Below are 24096 nucleotides of genomic sequence, written 5' to 3'. Positions count from 1 at the left end.
GTAATGGAATGGCTGGGTAGTATGGTATGTGTATGTATAACATTTGAAGAAATTGCCAAACTCCTATCTGAAATTTTACGTTCCTACCAGTATGTAAGTTATAGCTATTCCGCTTTCTCACTAACACTTGATATGGTCTTTTTGATGTTAGCCGTTCCTGTGGGTTATGTACTGGTATTTAGTTAGGTATTATTTTAATTTCTCTAACAGCTAATCATGATGAGCTTCTTTTCATGTGCTTATTTGCCATCTGTATATCTTCTTTGCTAAAGTGTCTGTTTAAATCTTTTGGCTATTTTTATTCGGGTTGTCTTATTGTTATTCTGTTATAAGTGTTCTTTGTATATTGTAGGCACAAATCCTTTAACAGACACGTATTTTACAAATATTCTCTTCCAATCTGTGGCTTGCCTTTTTATTTTATGATAGCGTCTTTTGAAGAGCAAAAGTTTATAATTTGGCAAAATCCAATTTATCTTTTTTTCCCAATATACTCTGTGCTTTTTTATGTCATAGTTAAGAATTTTTTTGTGAATCTAATTTCACCAAGATTATCTCCTATATTTTCTTTTAGAAATTGTATAGTATAATTTTATAGTTTATAGTTGTAGCTCTTACATATGAGTCTCTAATTTATTTTGAGTAATTTTTGCAAATTGTGTGAAGTTAGCATTGAAGACCATTTCTTTGCATATTGGTCCAGCACCATTTGTTGAAAAGATTATTCTTTGCCCATTGAATTGTCCTAGAACCTTTGTCAAAAAATCAGTTGGTCATATGTCAATACTCGGTATTCTAATCCACTGATACCAATACCAAACTACCTTGATAACTGTGATTTTAAAATATATCTTGAAATTAAGTACTATAAGTCCTCCGACTTTGCTCTTCTTTTAAAATGCTATTTTGGCTATTCTAGATTCTTTTCATTTCCATATAAATTTTAAAATCTTGTCAGTTTTTAAAATATCAAAAATTTTGATTGGAATTATGTTGAATCTATAGATCAATTCAGGGAGCACTGACATCTTAACAATATTGGGTTTTCCAATCCATAAAAATAGAATACCTCCACATTTATTTAGGACTTCTTTCATTTATCTCAGCAATATTTTCTAATTTTTACTGTACAGATCTTGCACATATTTCTCAAGTGATATTGTATATGATATTTTTTATTTCAATCTCTGATTTTTCACTGCTAATATATAGAAAAAACTATAGAAAAATGTTTTTATAATGATCTTATGTTCTGCAATCTCACTAGACTTGCTTACTAGTTCTAGTAGCCTTTTTAGATTTCTTAGGGTTTTCTGCATGGACAGTTATGTCATCTGAGAAGAAAGAGCATTTTACTCCTTCATTTCCAATCTATATGCCTTTTATTTATTTTACTTGCCTATAGCTAGGACCTCCAAGAAAACGTTGACTAAAAGTAGTGAGAGTGGGGGCCGGCCCGGTGGCGCAAGCGGTTGGGTGCGCGCGCTCCGCTGCGGCGGCCCGGGGTTCGCTGGTTCGGATCCCGGGCGCGCACCGACGCACTGCTTGGTAAGCCATGCTGTGGCGGCGTCCCATATAAAGTGGAGGAAGATGGGCACCAATGTTAGCCCAGGGCTGTCTTCCTCAGCAAAAAAAAAAAAAAAAGAGGAGGATTGGCGGATGTTAGCTCAGGGCTGATCTCCTCACAAAAAAAAAAAAAAAAAAAAAAAAAAGTAGTGAGAGTGGACATCATTGCCTCATTCCTGATCTTAGAGGGAAAATGTTAGGTTACTTACCTTTAAGTAGATTTTGGATGCAGGTTTTTATAGATGCCTTTTATCAGGTTGAGGTAGTTTCATTCTCTTCCTAGCTTTCTGAGAGGGTTGGGGTTTTTTTTTTTTTTTTTTTAACATGAATAGATGTAGGATTTTGACAAATGCTTTTTAGCATCTATTGAAATGAACATGTTGTTTTTCTTGTTTAGTCTTTTAATATAGTGAATTACATTGATTTTCAAATGTTAACCCAACCTTATATTCCTGGGTTAAATCCCATTTGGCCATCATGTATTACCCTTTCGTGTACTACTGGATGCAGCTTGCTAAAATTTTGTTTTCTTTTCCTATACTATCTTGTCTCATTTTAGTAATAAGTGTAACATTCCCTCCGCTTCTCTTTTCTAAAAGAGTTAGTGTAAAATTGGTATTTATTCTTCCTTACGTGTTTGGTAGAATTCACCAATGAAGCCATCTGGGCCTATATATTTCTCTGTGGGAAGGTTTTTGACTAAAAATTCAATTTCTCTAATAGATATAGTGCTATTCCAATTATCAAATCCATCTTGAGTGAACTTTGTAGTTTTGTGTGAATTTTTATTTTATTATTTTAAATTTTTTTTTCTGGGATGCAATCCAATTACTTAGAAATATTTTAATCTGTTTGAGGCTTGCTTTCAAGCTTCATTAGGTGAACCAGAGAAGTCTTTTGTCTAGGCCTAACGTGCTTCCTTACTGAGGCAATCCCCTTCTTAGTAATCTATCCCATGCTCTGTACATAGGAGGTTTCCATCTAGCTTCTGGAACATGAGCTTTGTGTGAGCCCCAGGCAGTGTGCTGCCTGCTTCTTGCTGGGGTTCTTTACCAGCCTCAGGCAAAGATTCAAGGGTAACCCTCTGAAGATCTCCAGAAGTCTCTCTGTGTACATTGTCTTCTCTACATTATGCTGACCTGGGAATTTTGGCTTGCCTTGACCTTCCTGAGTGCTATATTTTATTTTCTCAACTTAGCGAGACTACTGGGTTCTGTTTGGGTTCCTATTCCCTGCACTGTGGCCTGAAAATTCTTTTTAGAGACAAAAAGAAGAGACAATTGATGGGCTCCCTCATTTGTTTCTCTTCTCTTGGGGATTACTGTCCTGTGCTGCCTGTTGTCCAACACATGAAAACCACTGTTTCATATACTTTGTCCAAGTTTTTAGTTGTTTAGGAAAGAAGAGTAAATCCAGTCCCTGTTACTCCATCATAGCTAGAAGTGGAAGTAATTATATATATTTTTAAAAGATTAAGAGAAGATTAAAAATAGACTTCTATATTTATTCACATATTTACAATTCCTGACTCTTCATTTCTTGCTATAAATTTGGTTTCCATCTGGCGTAATTTCCCTGCAGCCTAAAAAACTGTCTTTTGGTAGTTCTTATAGTTCGGTTAAGCTAGCAGTGAATTTTCTCAAGTTTATTTATCAAAAAATAATGTTCATTTTGCCATTATTTTTGAAGGATATTTTTTCTGGATATGGAATTCTGGGTTCACTTTTCTCTTGCTTTCAGAAAGATATTGTTCCACTGTGTTCTGGCTTGTATTATTTCTAATGAGAAATCAGACACTATTCTTATCATTGTTCCACTATGTCTAGGGTCAGAAACTTTTCCTGTAAAAGGCCAAATAGTAAATATTTTAGGCTTTGTTGGATACATGTGGTCTCTGTCACATAATATTTTTTTACAACAATTTTTACAAACTATGAAAAACATTCTTAGCTTGCAAGCTACGTGGAAAAGAGGCCCTGTGCTGGGCTGGATCTGCACACTGTAGTTTGCTGATCCCTACTCTGTGTAACGTGCCTTTTTTTCCTCTAACTACTGTTAAGATTTTTCTCTTTATCCCTGGTGTTCAACAGTTTGTCCATGATGTACTTTTCTTTGCGTTTATCCTACTTGGGGCTTGTTAAGTTTCTTAAACTTGTGGTTTGATGTTTTTCTCCAAATTCGGGAAATTTTTCGTCATTATTTCTTCAAATACATTCTGTTCTATTTCTCTCTTCTCCTCTGGGACTCCAATTTGACATGTATTATATTTCTTAATATTGTCCACAGCTCTCACTGGGACTTTGTTATTTTTTTCAATCTTTTCTCTCCATGTTCCATAGATTGTGTAATTTCTATTTATTTCATTTTAAATTCACTGACTCTTTCTTCTGTGGTCTACAATCTACTCTTAAGCCCAATAAATGAATATTTTATTTCATACATTGTACTTTTCAGTTAAGAATTTCCATTTGGTACTTTTTTATAGTTTCCATTTATTCTGAGGTTCTCTTCCTCCATTATGACCATGTTTTCCTTTAAGTTCTCAAACATATTTAAAATAGCTACTTTTAAGTCCTTGTCTGGTAATTCCAACATGTGGATAACTTTGATATTGATTCCTATTGGCTTTCTTTTTCTTGACTATGAGTCACAATTTCTTGGGTTTTTTTTTTTTTCATGTCTAGTAATTTTTTATGTATTCTGGGAATTTTGAATAATACTTTGAGGAGACTCTGGATTCAGTTACCTTCCACTGAACAGTATTAATTTTTCTTCAAGCAGGCAGTTACTTTGGCCAGATAAAAAGTCTAAATATTATATCCTCTGTGGTGGTCAGCCACTGAAATCTCCAATCAATACTTTTAACCATCGAGCTATTCATTTCCAGGTACGCCCCTAGAGCTCCCCCTTCTACCCCATCCATGAGCAATTCAGACACCAGGCAAAGGTTTGGATGGCACTTATAATATGCAGATTTGGGGCTTGCCCCTCTGCAGCCCTTTCCTTTCCAGGATTTCTACCACTCTCTCATTTTTCAACCCTCTGGCAGTCCCAAATTCCATCCTCTGATTCCTCAAACCAATAATGTTTTCACTTTGTGTTTGGAATTCTTGTGAATGGAATTATTCAATAGAAATCCCATGTGCCATATAGACTAAGGAGTACCATCAGCCAAAAAGCTGCAGCTACATAAACACAAATTGCGTCTACTGCAGATTCCTTCTTACAAGGTTCAACTCCCCTTTTATTCTGCCTGCTTTTGGTCATTCCCTGGGCCTTCAAATGGTTGTGTTTTTAAAAAATATTTTCAAAAATTTATAACCTTTATCTGTGGGAAAGTCAGACTGATGTAAATTAAATATTTTATTTAAATATTGAGTTTATTTTCCAATTTAAATGTTGATTTCTCAAATCACATTTTCCCATAAAACTATAGATGTTGCTTCATTATCTTCTATTATTTAGTCTAGTAGAGAAGTCTAAAGCCAACCTATTTTTTTCTTCCTTTATGGTTAACTTATGGAATTTTGTTTTTGCTTTCACTTTTTTGTTTAGATGTTTCCAAGATTTTTTAATTTGTCTTTAAAATTCTAAAATGTCACAAGAATGTGTCTTGATATTTAATGACAATTTTCATAAGTTTTTCCCAAGGCTGACACTTAATTAGAATTCTTGGATTTCTCTAAGCTCCGTCACAAACCTAGTAAAGATCTTAGCCAAATATTTCAAGTAAGACAGAAACTTACACGGCTGGACTGAAGAGAAAGGGGAAGTTCCAGTGCTTCAGATAATTAAGCAAAACGTTTCATTCCACCATTGGAGGGTATCCCCTGACATTGAAGAAATAAAATCTCTAGAGAAAAGCCTCTTATCCTGTTTTCACATGATATGACAGTAAATGTTGTCTTCTGTTGCAGCATAAAAACTGAACATATATAGAGAGAGATCAATGAAAGAAATAAGAAAAATGCCACTGCAAGATACTCATTTGGTAAATGTCATGTAAAACTAAGAACAGTTTTCTATTATGAAGTAAAAACTGAGAAGGCCCTGGAAGTTAGGCTGAAAGCAAAAACTCAAGTCCCTGGGAAAGACCACAGTTTTCTACATCATGTTTTAGCCCTTCAGGGGGCTACCATTATACCAGATGCCCCTGGACTGTAGAGGCAAAAGTGACCTTGAGTGAGAAGCTTCTCATTGGATTCCCAATTCAGTATCTCATTTCAATGCAGCTTTTGATTTACTAAGTTTCTGTCAGTGATGATGTGGATCTGTCAAGATTTCCTCCTGTGTGCTTTTCTATCATGTGGTAAAGTATATTATCAAAAACTTTAAAAACTTTGGTCCCATTTCATAGGTTTCAGATATAATATCAATTTTTATATTTATTTCTGGTGCTGATACAGATTTTCCTATTTGTATGTTTCATAGTTATTTAACTATAGGAGAGTTGGGAGATAGATTAAAGGAGCTGCATTTATCCCACTACCTTATACAGGGGTTTCCTTCTAGATTTGTTTTTATTATTATATTTTATTCAAACATTCAGGAGAAGATAGAGAATATTTGCCACACATAACAAATATTTGCATTTTGTCATACTTGCTTTTCAAGCCTTTTATTTACAGATCTTTTGTACCATTCCTAAATCTGTCTCTCCCTCCCCAGAGGTAATGATGATACTGAAATTTGTGGGCATCCTTTCTTTCTGTAATATGTAATATTGTTTTTTATGTATTTTACATAAATAATATATATGCAATTGTTTTGCATTTCAATATTTAACAATAACCAACATTCAATAATTTAAAATAATCAACAGATATTGGCCATTATTTTTGACTACCAAGAGAACATAATCAAATTACTCCGTAGTTTGTGGAGGCAGTCGAGAAAGTTTTTCTGTTCTTCTAGGAAATACTACTTATGAGCTTTTATCTTAATTACATTTGTTCCAAATATTCCTTATTTATATGTTGTTTCATAAAAGTCCTGGTTTTTTCAGAATTTATTATTATTTCAGTATCTATTTTTTGCTATCTAAAACGAAGAATTGCTCTAGGTGGTGAACTTCCATGCTTGAAAGAAGTTCTATACTGTATTTCTAATGAAATGATCATTTTCATTTAAAAAAACATAAAAATTGTGTTTGCTTCAAACAACTTGATTTTTATATTAATGGAAAAATTGTATCACATATTTCATTTACCCATAAATACTTGAAACATACTTTTTATATTTGATTCTAAAATGTGACTAGATTTTTGTTTTTCTGGATGAGATCATCTAAGCCTGGGGGGCAGGTTTAATGAATGTTTCTTTTCGCAAACTGCTCAAAATTAAATTTTAATAATTTATGTTCAACTTGGGGAAATTTGCAGTTTGAAGTATGTACTTGATAAAGTGTGTCAACTTATTAGAGCCTTATTAGTAATATTCTTATGTGGCAGGTTGCTTTTATTATCACTTATAAAATGAGGAAACTTAAGCATAAGGAGATTAAATAATTTGCCCAAGGTCACATAACTGATAAGTGGAGGAAGATGAATTCAAGTCCAGGAAATTCTGGCCTTAGAGTCTGAGCTTTTAACCACTTCACATACTGCCTCTCAGTCATTTAATTTTACAGGCTTGTAAGTATATTAAGGCTTAAAATTGTCATCATAGGATAAAGGTTGTAATTTATGAGAATTACCATAGCCTTAATCCTTCGTTCATGACTAATGTGAATAAGTTTTTAGATCCTTTCCTGGGATCAAATTTTAATAGGTGAGAAGGAAGGAGGAAAGATGTTAGGAGAAGGGCCAGAAAGGGAGCAGAAGACTGGGGGAAAAAACTCACTTGTTTCCCAATTTTGTATATGAACTCTTCTAGAAATAGCAAGCAGTGGTTTGGAGAATTGAAAAATCCATACTCTGGGGCCAGAGTGGTCCAGAGGTACACAATGACAGCAAAGGGTTGGAATTTGTAATTCTCTGACAGAAACCGAGCCTCCATTGGGGAAGCACAGGCCTGCCACACACTATTGGTTTGGGTAGAGGAACTAAAAGGGCAGTTGTACCATTTCAAAAAGGCAAAGATTGTTTCAAAAGGTTTTTTTGGTTTTTGGGGTTTTTTTCCTGTAAAGTAATTTTTTTCTGTAAATTTCTGCTTAGATTGTGACTATTAGGAAATCCGTTTAAGGTAGATGCTTGTTCAAATCTGTGTGTTTATTTGAACTTTGAGCCTCTTGTATTTGTCTAGAGCCCTAAGTTTAGATAGCTTTTAAAGCTATCTTCTGAGCTTTTATATTAGTTAGTGGTCAGTGAGCGCCTCTCCCCCACATAGCGATTCAGAATCCAGGCTATTTCCATCTTCTGGGGTCACCCTCCTATAGAACCCCATAGTCATTAGAATTCATCTGCATCAGGGGAATAAAAGAGGAGTAGGCATACACTCGTAAAACTCTTGGCTCAGAAGTTACCCACATCACTGCCAATCACATACCATTAGTGAGAACAAGCCACAGCTATACCTAGGTGTAAGGAGGGCTGGCAAGTGAAAGCTCTGGCTGGGAAGTTGCTATGCAGTGACAACTCTATGCTATGAAAAAGGGAGCATACATTTTGGAGGACAGCTAAGTATCTCTGCCACAGGCATTTAAAGAATAGTGCAGTAATCCTTATGTATGGAGTGCTATTGCTATTGCCACTAATAAAACTTGGGCTCTCAAACAGAAATTTTGGAGAACTTGCATCCACTACCATGATCTTGACAGTTTCCAATACTTAAAGACTTCCCTGATAAGTTAACGAATGTGATTTTTTGATATTGTATAAAAAAATGTGTCAACATTTAGAAGATCGGCATAACTCACTCAACTAATTTTTTTTTTTTTTTGGTGAGGAAGATTAGCCCTGAGCTAACATCTGTTGCCAATTCTCCTCCTTTTGCTGAGGAACATTGCCCATGAGCTAACATCTGTGTCCATCTTTCTCTATTTTATGTAGGATGCCTACCACAGTATGGCTTGATAAGCAGTGCGTAGGTACACGCCTGGGATCTGAACCTGTGAACCCCAGGCCGCCGAAGTGGAGCACGCAGACTTAACCGCTACGCCACCCAGGCCGGCCCCTGAACTAATATTTTTCTAGTGACCAATGCATTACATTAAAAAAATTATACATGAATTTTAAAAAAAATGTGACAGACCAATGGATTTTAATATAACAGAGTACACAGAGCACAGTGATGTGGTTTCAGATTCCACATTGCAACCCACCATTAAGAAACTACAACTTGTCAAGTTTTAGTGTAGCATTAAAGAATATTCACAATTATATGAAAAGGCTATTAAAATACTCCTCCTTTTTCCAACTATTTATCTGTGTGATACTGTATTTTCTTAATATACTTCAATATATAAATATATCCTTCAAAAAATATATCATAATGGAATATATGCAGAAGTAAATATTGGAATCCTGCTGTCTTCTACTAAGCCAGATGTTAAAGAGACTTTTTAAAACATGAAACAATGTTACTCTTCTCAAAATTTTTTCTTGAAAATAGTTATCTTTTTCAAAAAAATGCTGTTTATGTTAACATGAAATGGGTATATTACTGTTATTTTGAACGAATTAAATAAATGTTTAAGATTTCTCAGTTTTAATTTCTAATATAGGAAATACTAATAAATACAAAAACCCATATAACCAAAAGTTCTTTGGTGTCTTCAACTATTCTTAAGAGTATAAAGAAGCCCTGAGACCAAAGAGTCTGAGGACCACTGCCCTACAGGAAATCGCTGTGAAGGGGCTTGGTCCATGGCATCTGAGTGCTATCATATCCTTCTTGTAGTTTTACAGTTTCTGTGTTGCTTGTCCCCAAGCTAGACTTGGTCATCACTATGGAGAATCCACTAAACATAAGACTAAGATAATTTATTTACTGGGGCCATAAGTATGTTTTGATATAGAGTCTTTTCTGCAGTTTTTAGTTTCCTTGGCTCTGATATGTTGAACTTGCACATAAAAGACTTGAATGTCCTTGAGCGTGTCATATAACCCCTCTGAGCCTTATTTTTCCACCTGAAAAAATGAAGTGATTAGAATAGATTATTTCTACATTCCCCTTTTCTGGCATTTTGTTACTCTTTGATTTCTATCCATTGGTGCTGAATAACCTTCCAAAGTGGTTGTTGACTATTGAGGTGGAATTAGCAATAGAGACTGGTGGCTTAGATTTATTGTTTTAGAGCTCTTGCCCTCTATAGTTCTATCTGTGTGTGTATACGTGTGTGTATTAATACCTTAATTTGTGTGCTGGAGGAAGGCTGAGGCAGGTCAAGAGCAGAACTGGAGTCAAACATGAGTATATATACACATGCGTGCCTATATATACAACTTTCAAAGAATAAAATAATCTGTGCTTCATGTACACTGCTGTCTCAGAGTTGCTTCTTCTACTCCAAAACATATTTAAAACATAATTTCTTCTTCTTGGTATTCAAAATGCTTGTTGTCATGTGGGCTTAACTTTTCTTCAGAGTTTTTAACTAAAAGAACTTTCTGATTTTGTTTTTAATGAAATAGACAGCAAATAGTTAAAATTTGCCTTCCAACAAAATGGCACATTTCCCTTTTTAGGACTGGAATGTAAGCAATTATAGAATTTCAGTATCTGGAATGACAGGATTTACAAGCCAGCTCCCCTCAACCATTGTATTGTTAGATCATTTACAAGACTAAGGTTTTAATGTTCATTTCTTTTGTTGTAGTACAACATCATATAACCTTTTAAACTCAGATGAAGATCATTTTTAAAAAACTATTTTTACACCTCTCTCCTAATTTATAAACCCAATTTTTCCTCTTTATCTGGATTTTAAGGTTAAAACATTGACATACTTCATGATTTTTTATAAACTGTAGTTTAAACCACACGCAAAAAAATCTTTATATTCAGTTAACATGTAACTTTTAAGTACCTATGTGTGCATTCCTATACTTAGTGCTGTGGGGAGATTAAAAAAAAAAATAGTAGTTACTCATGCACAAGTACTAGTTGATATTTAGCAAATGACATGTTCCATAAATTACTTAAAGTAATAGCAGATGGATTAGCTATTTGAACTTTAATTTGCACCTCTGTTATTTTGCTACCTCTTTGCTGTCAGCAGTGCTTAGGGACAATATGAAAAGAACCCCTAAAACTTGGAAATAAGGTAGGTCTCTCTCTTTAAGCCAGTAAAATCTCGACGTTATGGTTTTCATTATACATCATTGAAAGAAAACCAAAAAATTTGCATGTCTAAAGTGTGAGGAAGCCCCTAAAACTCTAATAAGATGACCAGAGATATAAACTCTCAATGTGGTAGTAATTTAAATTTGTCACTGGTTGTATTTTATACTATGTGGAGAAAGACTATGTGAATAGAAGTGGGTAAACAACATGTGGCATAGAATAGAGGTAGCCTAGAGAACCAGAAACTGGCAGTGTTTTTACTGAACTATCCAGATTTGATTGTTGTGAATTAGATTTCATAATAATTTGGACAATATATCTTTCAAAACCATTTCATCTACCTTTGCTTTGGTGCCATGCTCACCGAGCAACTTTCTAATTACTAATTTCTTCCAAGATAATTTTACATGGGCTGCCATAAGATGACCTACAAATGCCTCCCCTAGATACGTTGGTCTGTTGCTTGGTAGCAGTGGTCAGAGCTGCTGGATATCATAAAAAAGCAGTGGGTTTTTATTGTATTATGAAATACATTAATGTACTCTATTGAGTGACATGGAAATATCATGGTAAGGAAAAGTGAATAACAAGCATTCAAATACTTCTGAGAGATTTAGTCACTAGTTTGAACAAAACAAGGTGGTACGTTTCTATTCATTTGCAACAACTACATTTGTATCTTGCTTGAATATTGAAATAATGCTTTGTAGTGATTGAGGTATGCTCATTATTCTGTCACTGAATTGAAATTGGTTTGTCCATTCATTCAATGAATATTTACTGAGTGCTTACCCTGTGCCAGACACTGTTAAAGATGCTTGGGATACGTAAGTGGACCAAGTAGATGAGTTCCATTTCCTTGTAAAACTTATGAGCTAGTGAGGAGAGACGGAGGATGGGATAAACACAATTGACTAAGGAAATTATAAGGTTTATGTTGAGCAGTGAGAAAATTGGAGACGTAAGATAGAGCCAGTTGTTTGACAGCTTTGGATGCTATTTTAAGGAATTTAAACCAAACCCAATAGGCAGGAATGAGCTAACAAGGGTTATTCAATTGGCAACTGACCTAATCAAAGTAGTATTTTAGGAGGATTAAGGAATTAGGTAGCATCTGAGATGGGGGGGGAACTTGAGATAGAAAAATGATTAGACATTGGTAAACTCTAGATGTGAAGTAATGAGGTAATGAGGTGGTAGAAGGACCGAGACAGAGATGCATCTGAGATGTTAAGAAGAGGCTAGCTGAGTTTTGGTGACACCAGATAGTCTAAGGGAAGTAGAGACAAGAATAAAAGTTGACTAAATTTTGAGCATAAATATTAGAGAGAATGTTAATCTGCTCCCATGAACTGTTGGTTGGAATATATATTTGGAAAAGGCTTTCTGAAAATCAGCTTTTCAATTTGCATTTTTGGTCTAATAATTCTATTTCTTATAATAATATTAAGAAAATAATCAGAAATATAATGAATGTACAAAAAACTTCATATTTATGTTAGTGGAAAATTGAAACAACCAAAATAACCAATAATAGGAGATCAGCTAAATAAAGAAGAGTAAAGTAGAAGCCCTCTCATCTAGCCTAGTGAGATCCACTAATTGGTTGATTAATAGAAAAGTTTTGTTAAAGTGAGGAATCATTAAATTGATATATACATGCCTTAAATATTTTGTTTACTTCAAATATAACAATGTACATTCATTTGTCAATTTTTGAAATGGGGCTATGGCCTTTCCTCTGAGTATGATTCTAATAATTATCATGCGAGTTAAAGTGTCTACAGTGTCCAATTTGGGTTTCTTTAAAATGGAGTGAGAATTCAATAATATCTGCCAAGCAATCTGAGTGCATAATTCTAAGTTTTTATTACTTTTTTCCTGTTGCCTTACCATACCTAATTTAACATCTAAGTTTTTATTCACTCCCCTTTTTCCATTGCCACTCCATAAGCTACTCTTAAGAACTTTGGCTTCTATTCTGAGTAATATGGAAAACAGTTGCAGTTTTGAACAGAGGAATTGCATGATCTGAAATATAATTTAACAGAGTCACTCTGGCTGCTACATTTGAGAATGGACTGTGGTGTCTGGGGGAGTGCCCTTTGTGTACTTGGTACTCCATAATCGTCCCCCTGCAAAAACAATTGTAGCTCTCTTTCTAGCGTCTGCTTTTCCTTTTAGCCCCGGTTGTGAATAGCAAAAATATAGAGGCATCTAGGAAAACCAGGGATCCAAGAAGCACTGCAGACTTTAGAATCATATTAGAAAATATGGAATTAGGTGGGAAGCAACAGAAGGCTTTTCAGGGTGTTTAAGGAAGAAACAAAGATGAAGAACCAGGTATAGTTCCTGAAGAGATTTTCCCCTCCATTTAACTAATTGGTTCTCAAATGCATAGACACATTAGAGTCTCCTGGGAGATTTAAAAATACCATTGCCTGGGCCCCATCCCAGATATACTGATGCAACTGAGGTGGGGCCTAGGCCTCATTATTTAAAAAAATATATATTCCTAAGGTGATTCCAATGTGCATCTAGCATTAAAATCAATTGTGTTTTGAATCTTGTTATATCTTCTTATCCTCAGATGGTCTCGGGCAACTTGTGACTGATTGCCCCTACCATCTAGGACAAAACACTCTATGGCTTGAGAATTTCAATGGACATCTATGATCTTATTCTCTTGAGGTAGGACAGTGGAGGGGAGGATTATCTTCAGGTTGGATCTGAAGGCAGGGTCATTTCCTTCATGTGGAGGCAAAGTGATATTGTTAGTTTTCCAGCTACGTTAGGAGTTCTAAGGAGGCCCAGCTCAAGCTAATAGGCAATCCAGACTGTGGTTCAAACCTTTTCTCAATTATCCTGTGTGGGAATGGTCCATAGAGTATCCCTCAGGGAAGGATCAAGAGTGCTGCCACAGAGAATATAGCTACTTCATCTTTCTCTGCTGAATGGCTCACCACTGAGACCCATGAATTGCTCTTATTAGGCCCTAAAGAATCCTGTCTTGTGACAGTGGCCTTGAAAACATCTGGTTTATGACTTGTGTTAGGCAGTGTTTAAGATGGCCCCCAATGATCCCTACTTTCTGGCATTTATGCTTTTGTGTAATTCCCTTCCCTTGAGTATAAGCAGAAGTAATGGGACATCACTTTCAAGATTAGGTTATAAAAATACTGCAGCTTCTATTTTGGGCACTCTCTCTTACTCTATCTGATTCCTTGCTCTGTGGGAAACAAACTGCCGTGTTATAAGTAGTGCTATGGAGAGGCCCATGTGGTGAGGAAGTGGTGTTTCAAGCCAACAAGGTGGAGGTGAGGACCTAAGGTGGATCCCTCTCTGAGTTGAGCATTGAGATAACAGGTGACTGCAGCCCTGGCCAACAGCTTGATTGCAGCCTTATGAGAGATTCTAACTAGAGACACCCCACTACACCATGCAGAGATGCCTGACCACGTAAACTATGAGATAAATATTTGCTGTTTTAAGCCACTAAGTTTTAGGATAATTTGTTACACAACAATAGATAACTAATACATGGCTGAATTTGTCAAGAGAAAGGCCAAGAGAAAGTTCTGATGATATGAAAGAAAACAAATTTGTATAGGCTTTCATAAATTCATTGATGAGGATTTGGAAACTGAAACCACATAATAATCAGGAAATAGAAGGAAAATATAAGAGGTATCTTCTTAGGTGAGAGTAAATACAGGATTGTTGGGAAGAGACTAGGACTTTATTATTTCTTGCTTCCTGTCAAGTCTCCTCAACTCAAGAGAAGGTAAATTTCTTTTACAAATCATTCAAAGTTAGAGGATGAGTGGGAGCATATGTGGGCTTGAAGGAACATCACCTTCATTGAAAGCAGTATCTTTGTTGAATAAATATAGACGTGGAATAAAGAGGAGCCTGACAATAATACTGTAACAGTTAAACATGAAGTTTTAATGAACTATTTCATATTAAGATACCCATTAAGACCTCAAACCAGAGATGCCAATTAATAGATATTCTCTAAAAACTCTTAGGTTTTAGGATGATCATAGAAATGGTCAGGGCTGAAAATCATCTGGTACCCACAAGTTAGTCACAGTGGCGTGCATCTATTCTGATAGATCAATGGTATATTCTGACTGACCAGCAGCCACTTATACCGGTCATTAAATATTTTTGATATCACTTCTGTTCATAGTGAACTTTACATAAAGTTTTGGTTTTCTTTAGCCATGTACCATCTGTGTGTAAAGTTGGACTATGAGAAGTACAGGATTGTTGTGTCTTATTCGTGCCCAAGTATATGGCAGTAGGGTAGTAGTGTAAATGAAGCTGCATGATAAAACTTGTGCATCTTTCTGATGCACCACTTTTGCTCACTGGTGTAAATTTCATATTAAAGTAAACACAAATGTATTATGGAATAAAATGCAAAAATCACATGAGTTCTAAGAGAAAGGAGATTTGCAAGAAATTTTGTCTTTGATGGGCCACCTTTCCATTATTTCTTAGACTCTTGTTCTCTACCTCTACTATTATTGGTCTCTCAGTAGAAAATTTTGAGAGGTACTGATTTAGAGTATTTGTAGTTATAGAATTGCTTTTATGACAGCTGGTCCCATAGTCTATCTCTATGTTCTTTGTCACTCTAGAGAACTAGAAGAGCAAACTCTAAGAGATGGAAACTAAGAATTTATCTCCAGCATCCTTTCTCTGTTGTCATTAAGTTGAATTTATAGCCAAGTCAAAGGCTGACTTTATATTGTGAATTTATATTATGGCTTTTTTATGTAAAGATGTTTTAGTTCAGTAATTGCATTGAAAGTATCTTTTTTATTACTTCTTTTATTAACATTTTATATTCTTTAATTTTTTCCTTCTGATTGTTAGCAACCTATGTATTTAACCAATTTGCTCTTTCAAAGAACATTTTAGAAAAGGTTACTCTTGTTTATATGGATATTTTGTGCAGTGCTCTCCATTTGTAAGTAAAGAGGTACATGTAAGAGTTGACTAGGAATTAGGATTGGAAATTACATCATTCCTTTTCTCTTTTTGAGTCAAATCATCACAGTATAGACTAATCACTGTATATGAAGTGAATTGCCAAAGCATAAGTCACATTTGTATGCAAATGTAAAGATCGTATCTCAATAGAAATTTTTTAAAAAGGAGACTAGTAGCTAGTAATCCTAATAATTTAAGAGTAGGAAGCACCTGCTAAATGACCTAGACTCTTGTGTTGGCTCTATCCCTAACCAACTACAGACTTTGGATGTATCACAATCTCAATTTCCTGGCCTACAAATGAATAGGAGTTTTAAGATTCTAGAATTCAAAGCATACGTAACTACTGCAGATTTTGTTTTCTAAAATTTGTATAATAAATGTAAAAATGGGGGAAGGAAACAAAGAATTAAAAGTAAGTGTTTCTAGAAACACTATCAGATTGGATTTACTGCTAAATATGGGTTTGCTTAATTCAGCATTCCTATGTAATTTGATCATAACTATAACTCCATAGATAAAGTGTATTTGGTCTTAACATAGCTTGTATCTTGTAGGTATATACACTATTTCTGTTTAAATTTCCATATAATAATGTTTCACCCTAACTTTTAAAAATGAAGTAAGATTAGTCTCATTATGAATTTTCTTTGATATTCAAACATTTTATATGAATGAATTCATATAAAAAATTGACTATAGACAGACTCTCTGCTAGGCAGTAAGGCAACAAATATGAAAAACACAGATCCTCCTCTGCCCTAGATATGTTCACAAGACTCCAGTCACAGAAGCCTGATCTAGGAACTAGGTTAGCAAGGCCCTTGAATCAGAGAGCACTTAAGAACATCATTCATGGCATCTCCCTAGAGTATATCCGAGGAAGGACAGTTCTTTCTATCTTCCTGCAGCCTGGTCATATAGGTGAGCCACAAGAAAATCAAATGAATCTATCGGAAATGAATCTACTGTTGTTTCTATTGACTTAGCCTTTTCATGTAACTCTCACCTATAAATGTATTACCAGACCGTATTTATATAAAATAAAGGGAATTGAATGACAAACACTTTTAAATTAAAACTGCCATGGTTAGCATACCAAGGGTTTAATTTAGATAAATGTTTGAGCACATAAAAGTGCTACCAAGATCTGCCAGTGGAAGAATTAAGAAGTGGAAATTTATCTTTCTGATAAGCCCATTATCTGTAGCCTGACCTCAAGCCTTCATGATATTCAGGGCCCCAAATCCCTAACTATATACAGTCAGCCCTCCATATCCATGGTTCCACATATGTGGATTCAACCAACCACGGATGAAAGGCCTACGATGGTTCCGTCTGTACTGAACATGTGCAAACCTTTTTTCTTGTCATTATTCCGTAAACAACAGAGTATAACAATTATTTACATAGCATTTACATTGTATTAGGTATTATAAGTAATATAGAGATGATTGAACATATATGGGAGGATGTGCATTGGTTATGTGCAAATACTACGCCGTTTTATATAAGAGACTTGAGCATCTGCGGATTTTGGTATGGCTGGGGCTCCTGGAACCAATACCCAGCAGATACAGAGGGACAACTGTATTCTATTTGGGGCATTGTGCCCTTGCCATCTAACAACTTTCAATGCTGCCATATTTTGAATGGCAGAGATTTCTAGAGATTTGAAAAATTACTAACTTTAAATATGCATATTTTTAAAATATGGTACTTTTCTACTCACTCAAGTATACTCTAACTTTGAAATCCTGTAAGTTCTTTTATCTGCAGTGATTTTACTTATATGATCCAATTTAACTGAGAAGAGTATGTGGCAAAACATATTTCACATTTTTGTATTGTTCCCTGTGAGACATCTATTGTAAGAATTGCTGCGGGCTGTCGTTTTTGTCTGCGATCCAGGATTTGCTGGCCCAAGCACTGTGTGCTAGACTTGATGTTGATCACAAAGGGGAGGAGGAACTTGCAGTGGAGCCAAACCGTTTTGTTATTGCTTTAGAATTAAAAGCATATGAAACAGATACAGCTTACTAAGGTTGTTTTTTTATAAATAACATAAACTTAAATAACAAAACAATAAAGTTCAAATACAACTTAAAATAGAGTTTAATGCTGTAACCACAGAAAAAAAGCATGATTATTTGTGGGAAGAACATTATTAAAAGCCATATTCCCAAATATGAATTACACAAAAGATAGGTTATGTTACTTGAAAAAAAAACTTAAAGATTTTTGAATTTTACCTTTAGGGATTATAAAATGTTATTTTGTGGCAAGTGAGATGAAGTACAGTATTATCATCTGTTGCTATTGCTATTTTATATACAAGATTTTGAAAACATTCCTTTAGCAATATCCTTTCAATTTGAGCAGCATTAGGAATTTTGTTCTCATTCATAGGTACAAGCATGTTCTAATCCTGTACTTTTGTAAAACTACCTATTTGATTCAATTCCGTTAATAGAATTTTTGAGAATACTCCTTCTTTTCTGATTAGAGTTTCAATGGACTGTAATTTTTCACTAGAAAGCATTTCAAATACTGCTCACTTTCCATAGTTAGTATTGGCTTGATTATCTGACAAATCATTCCAGCAGCCTTTAGGTCCGACATATTTTACATAACATCATCTGCATTATTATAATTATAGCAGCCATTTTATAAGCAGATAGGAATATTTAAATAATCATCAGATAATCGAATCTAACATACTCTTAAGGGTAAATTAATTTAAGAAGAAACATTACTATTACTAACATCATGATTGTACAACCAGTTTTACAATTTTTTACAACTTTTAGTTACTAAATCTGATTTTTGTGTATATTTTTCAAATCTTTCTTTAATGCAGTCTCTTAAAATAAACATAAATGCGCAAGTCCAGCTTGATCAGTTTTTCAGTAGTTTTCCAGCCTTTCTTGGTTTCTCTGAAAAAAAAAAAAAAAAAAGAGAAAGAAAAGAAAAAAAGAAAGAAAACAGTCCACTTAAAGATATCTCCCTGCTGAAACTGGTTTCTTATATACCATCTATGATTAGGTTACTGCCATAGGAAGAAAGTGGGCTGTTTTTTGTTCTTTCTTTGTTTTTTTCCCTCTTACAGGAACCCCCTTTTGATTTAAGGCAACAAACATTTCTCCTCCACTGTGTGTCCATTTAGCTGATGCGTATGTGTTGTAATGGTTTTCCAGAATTAATTCTTTGAAGTTGCAATCTTCATTGCATTCTTTCTGTTGAAACAACAAACAAACAACATTATCCAAATGATTTTTAGAGGGGCTCAATTAAAAAAAGAGTAAGCAGTAATATTTGGTAGAATCAAAACATGTATGACTTTTTTTTGAGCGAGCATAATGCAGTTTATTAGATATAGATTAGAGTATTTGCAAAAAAAAAGACATCTTAAATTTTTAAAAATAAATAAAATGATACACATTTAGTTATGCAACATAGTTTCAATCATGTAGCTTTTTGGCAGTCAGTTGTTACTATTCTTTAGTATTAGGAGCTATTTCCCCCTAGTTTAGCAGCTCTTGTATTTCTATACACAAAACACTCATTCCCTAACCACTGAGATTTTGATATAATTAGCAGAGCCTCTGCCTCCCTCAACTAAAGGACATATTTCACAACTTTTCTTAATTTACTACAATGCTGCCTGTGATAGTGATAGAAAATAAAAAGTTAATTTATTTGTTCATCCATTCAACCATTCATTCACTCATTTAATTAAACCTATATTTTTATGTAAGTAGCCTGTGCCAGGTATTATGCTAGGCTGTGAGACTACAAAGGAAAGTCAATTATACTTTATGATAGTGGGATGAACTGTTACACATTTCACATTGTGATAAAGTGGAAACAATGGGAATGCTTATAGTTCAAAGCCCATGATTGTGAGATTGATGTTGATAAATGAACTTCTGGATTTTTTTTCCCAAGAATTTTCATGTCAGCAATGTGCAAATTGGGTGAACTCTAACAAAAAGAGCTTTAATACTGACAGTGGAAATTTTAGATTTTCAGTATCTAAAATGCACATGGAATTTTAGAGTTTGCAAGATCCACTGGAGTCAGTTAATCCAAATCATTTTACAGGTGAAGAAACCAAAGTTCAGAGAGCTCAAGCAATTTGTCCAGGGTCACACAGAAAACAATTTTTCTTAATGCTTGAATATAAAATGTTTTAATGAAATTATTAAATTATGTAGTTGGAGAGAAATTAATTCTATTTTTACTTTTCAGAAAGGCAAGATGTTTTTGACAAAAATTTGAAAAATTAAATCTAAGCTATCAACTATCAATACCTTTGCATAGAGTTTTCCTTCCTTGTTCATTGCAAGATAGTATTCACTTTCTACCCCTTTGATTGCCACAATTCCAACGGCCACTGTCCTGATTTCCATGATATCTGCAAGGAATCATAGAGAGATATGTCAATTATTCACTCAGCTTTTCAAATTACCCAAGAATGACCGTTTGTTCTTATTTCTGTTTCAGTTGGAACTTATTAAGATTGTTAATGTGATTATTTACTCAGTCTGAGAACCCCTGCCCATAATGCATACACACAAACACCAGAGTTGTTCTTATTAAATATGGAAAGTGCAAACTGTTGATTTTTTATTTTGTAGAAAAATATATCTAGATTCAAAGAAATAGTTACATATTTGAATTTAGCTTTTTCTTCTCTAGAACGACATTTCAAATTTACTATAATATAATAACAATAATAGGTAATGTTTATGGAACTCATACCACATGCTAAGGATTGTTCCAGTGCTCTTATGTTTTAACTCATCTACTTATCACCATAGACTGTGAGGCAAGTATTCTCGTTATCCCCAGTTTACAGATCAAGAAGCTCAGGCAAAGAGAAGTAATTTGCCCATATTCTCTCAGCTGTTAAGTAGCAGAAATGGAATTTGAACCCGGATGATCTGGCTTTTAGTCATTATATAATACTATGAAAGTATATAATAAGGTAACATCTTTACTTTTCTATTGAAACTCTATCTTAAAAATTATTGCTAACAGAATATCTCTTGAATATACTGAAATTGAATAAAATTCTGATTAAAGTAACTATAAATGGTGGTAAACAGGGCCTACTGCCTTAAAAAAAGATTAAATATTTTAACTGATAGTAAGTTTTTGATACATGAAAAGACAATTTAAAACCAAATTATGAATCCTGCTCGTATGATTTTTATAACTTTATACCTTTCTAATTAATATTTTACTCTTTGTTGAAATTTTTTTATAAAACATGTAGTTACTACAAGAATGTTAACTTACTATTTTCTTTTATTATGTATCTTTTCCTTAAGCACTGTATTTTAATGGTTCATTCTAAATACAGTAAAATCTCGAAAAGTTTAAAAAATTGAAGTAGGAATTAAAAGTTTAGCAAACCTTTTTATATAACTGCTGTTAATTATACTTTCAACATGAAGGTGCAGCCATGGGACATTCTTTTTCCTGTGCCTAACACAATGCAAAGAAAATTCCAAGTGAAAATTATCTGCATAAATCAAGTCTCCAAAAGATGTTTTCTAAAATATTCACTTAATTAAAGGAAAAATCTGATTTTTTATTCCGTGACTTCACTTCATCCTCTTATTTATTATTTTCCTTTCAGTTTTCCTATCTGGAGAATAAAATAGTTACTGACTTCATTCGGATTAATGTAGCCTAGCTAATATTTGTCATCTGTTTCACATATGTGCTGCATTAAGAAGCCATTTTCCCAGTATACTATGCTTAGCACTTGTCAGAGCTCATCCGGTTGACAGTTCTACAGCTGCTCATCTAGAAACTGAAGTCTATGAAGAAAATGCAAAGGAATGGATATTAATCTTTTTAAGTATTTAGGAAGCATTGTCAGAGTGCATAGAACCAAACTGTAATTTTAGGATACAAATTAAGAAAAACAGCCCTGGTTTCTGAACTCCAAAAGTTAAAATCTAATATAAGCAGCAAACACATCCATAGATGCACCTTAATTAAAAGAGAATAAAACTTTTTGGAAAACACGGGCCTGAAGAGGAGGCTAAGGGAAATTTTAACAATGCTTACAAGCATATAGAGGATGTGATGCTGATGCATTCATGCAACATTCAACAGACCTTCACTGAGAATCTATTCTACGTTAGGCTCAATTCAGAGACAAACCGTGCCATCTTGGAGCCCTGTGTGTGGTAACTAACTCTTCTTCGTCTTCATTAAAGGAAGATCAAAGGGAAATAATTCACTGTGCAGCAGAATCCAGTGAGGTTAAATTTGTACTAATACAACAAAGAATACTGCCAAAATTAATCGATTCAACATATTTGCAATACCTTGAAAATTGAGTAAATGTATCTGTTTAAGGACATATGGAGTAGTTGGTTTCTAAAAATCTTACCACTATAAAAATTTATGAAGTCAATGTTTTCCTTTCCTTCAAGTTCCTTTACTCCTGCTATTCTTCCCTTTATTCAATATTATACTTTCTGTTAGATGGAAAGGAGAATACTGATGCACAGGTTTAGGGTATCTTTCATGCTCAGTTGTAATTAGGGAATGAGATCTGTAATGTTTGCTGTCTTTTCTTTTATAGGCCAACCGTCCACAAAATAAAACTGTTGAATGATAGCGGTCTTATTAAGTATGAGACGTGGACACCTTCCCTTTTAAGTCCAGTCGTGACAATAGGTTCATATTGTCCCACTTCCGGGCCCTTTTCCTCTATGCCCTGCCTGTCCATTGCCCGCCATATTTTTTCTGCACCCTGACACTCAATAGGTGATGAACATTGTTAATCTTATCCCTCCACATACAGGGGTTAAGGATATCAAAAAATCTTTAGATTTTTAACAACCAGTTAAAAAGTGGGCAAGATATCTGAACAGATACCTCACCAAAGTAGATACACAGATGGCAAATAAGCATATGAAAAGATGCTTAATCTTTAAAGATTCTACCTTTAACTGGGATGAGGATAGACTTGAAAAAGGCAAGGTTCCTGATTCAGTAATATTCTTAAAGTGATGTATGTAAAAAATTTCTTACACTAGGAAATCAACAGATCTAAAAGTAGATTGCTTGGGAGAGCATTAAGTAGTGTTGGCAGAACCAATCCCATATCAACCCCAGCCTTCTAGTCTGTTTTGCGCCATGTGCTGTGCCCTCTTCTATTCAAGAAAACCCAAGAATGAAGAAACTGAAGTTACCACTCTTTTGTTCAAGTGCAGACTGGGAAGTGATGTTCCTACAGATCTTCCCACAAAGATCTGTAGAAGAATTAGCTATGTAAGCTTATTAAATCCTGCCCTCCAAACCAGAAGCCAGGGAGTTGCTTAGAAAATATAATATAAAAATATAGAGAGTGCAGATATTAAGTTAGCTACCAAAATAAGTTAATTGTACATGGTCTTTTTGTTTACAGTATATCTGTTGCCTTATATAAGACAAATATTAGAGTGTATCTTTTTGTGGATCTGGATTTATGTTTAAGAGAAGTTTATGTGCGTAAGTAACACAGTGAATCTGTCCCCAAATATGTAAGGCATATTGCATGGGCGCATCAAATTTTTAACATAATGATTGTGGTAGCATAATGATAGAGTTCAAAAAATTAAAAGAGAGAGAGATCAGCTCACACAATAGAACATGAAAAATAAAACAATATATTAAATAAATTTGCCATTTAGCCTTATTAACAATATTTCTGTCAACAATATCATCAACAACAGCATCAATTCATTACTTAGGATGTCACTCTTACAAACTAGGGAATATGCCCAAAATGGCTTCCCTATTTTTTTTCCTATGGTTTAATCATTCATGAATTTGTCAACCTTTTTACCTATTTATTATTTAAACCTAAATCATACTTGCAATGAGAAGTGAGGAACTTTAGTATAAATTGCTATTACTTTAAAAAAAATTCTCCAATATCTACTTCCAGAATTTTAGGTGTTCCTCTAATGTATTTCAAAAATTAATGCTAATTCTTCGTTCTTATTACCAATAGCATTTATGATTTTAAAGTGTTTTAACTTTCCTGTTTGAAAAGAAATTTAAGAATATATTTTTTAGAGCAGTTTTAGATTCACAGCAAAATTGAGGGGAAGGTACAGAGATTTCCCATATACCCCCTGCCCCCACACATGCATAACCTCCCCTGTTATCAACATCCCTCACCAGAGTGGTACATTTGATACAACTAATGAACCTACATTGACACCCAAAGTCCATAGTTTACATTATGGTTTACTCTTGGTTTTGCACATTCTATAAGTTTGGGCATGT

At 34.3% G+C, this 24096-nt stretch overlaps 2 protein-coding genes across 2 annotated transcripts in view; one reads left to right on the top strand and one right to left on the bottom strand.

Annotated features, from left to right (window-relative positions):
- The window catches only part of FAM227B (family with sequence similarity 227 member B), a 202071-nt gene that overhangs the window by 44010 nt on the left and 133965 nt on the right, over positions 1-24096 (top strand). The gene's annotated exons all lie outside the window — the stretch shown is intronic.
- Positions 18794-24096, bottom strand: part of FGF7 (fibroblast growth factor 7) — a 61519-nt gene continuing 56216 nt past the window's right edge. The window contains exons 2-3 of the mRNA XM_058541548.1: positions 20109-20212; positions 18794-19031 (exon numbers count right to left, since the gene is read on the bottom strand). Coding sequence (XP_058397531.1) covers positions 18837-19031; positions 20109-20212 — 299 coding nt within the window. The 3' untranslated portion in view covers positions 18794-18836. The remainder of the gene's footprint in view (positions 19032-20108; positions 20213-24096) is intronic.

Source organism: Diceros bicornis, chromosome 5 (assembly GCF_020826845.1).
Source record: "Diceros bicornis minor isolate mBicDic1 chromosome 5, mDicBic1.mat.cur, whole genome shotgun sequence".
Classification (NCBI taxonomy): Eukaryota; Metazoa; Chordata; class Mammalia; order Perissodactyla; family Rhinocerotidae; genus Diceros; species Diceros bicornis.
This window is presented reverse-complemented; position numbering and strand designations above follow the sequence as displayed.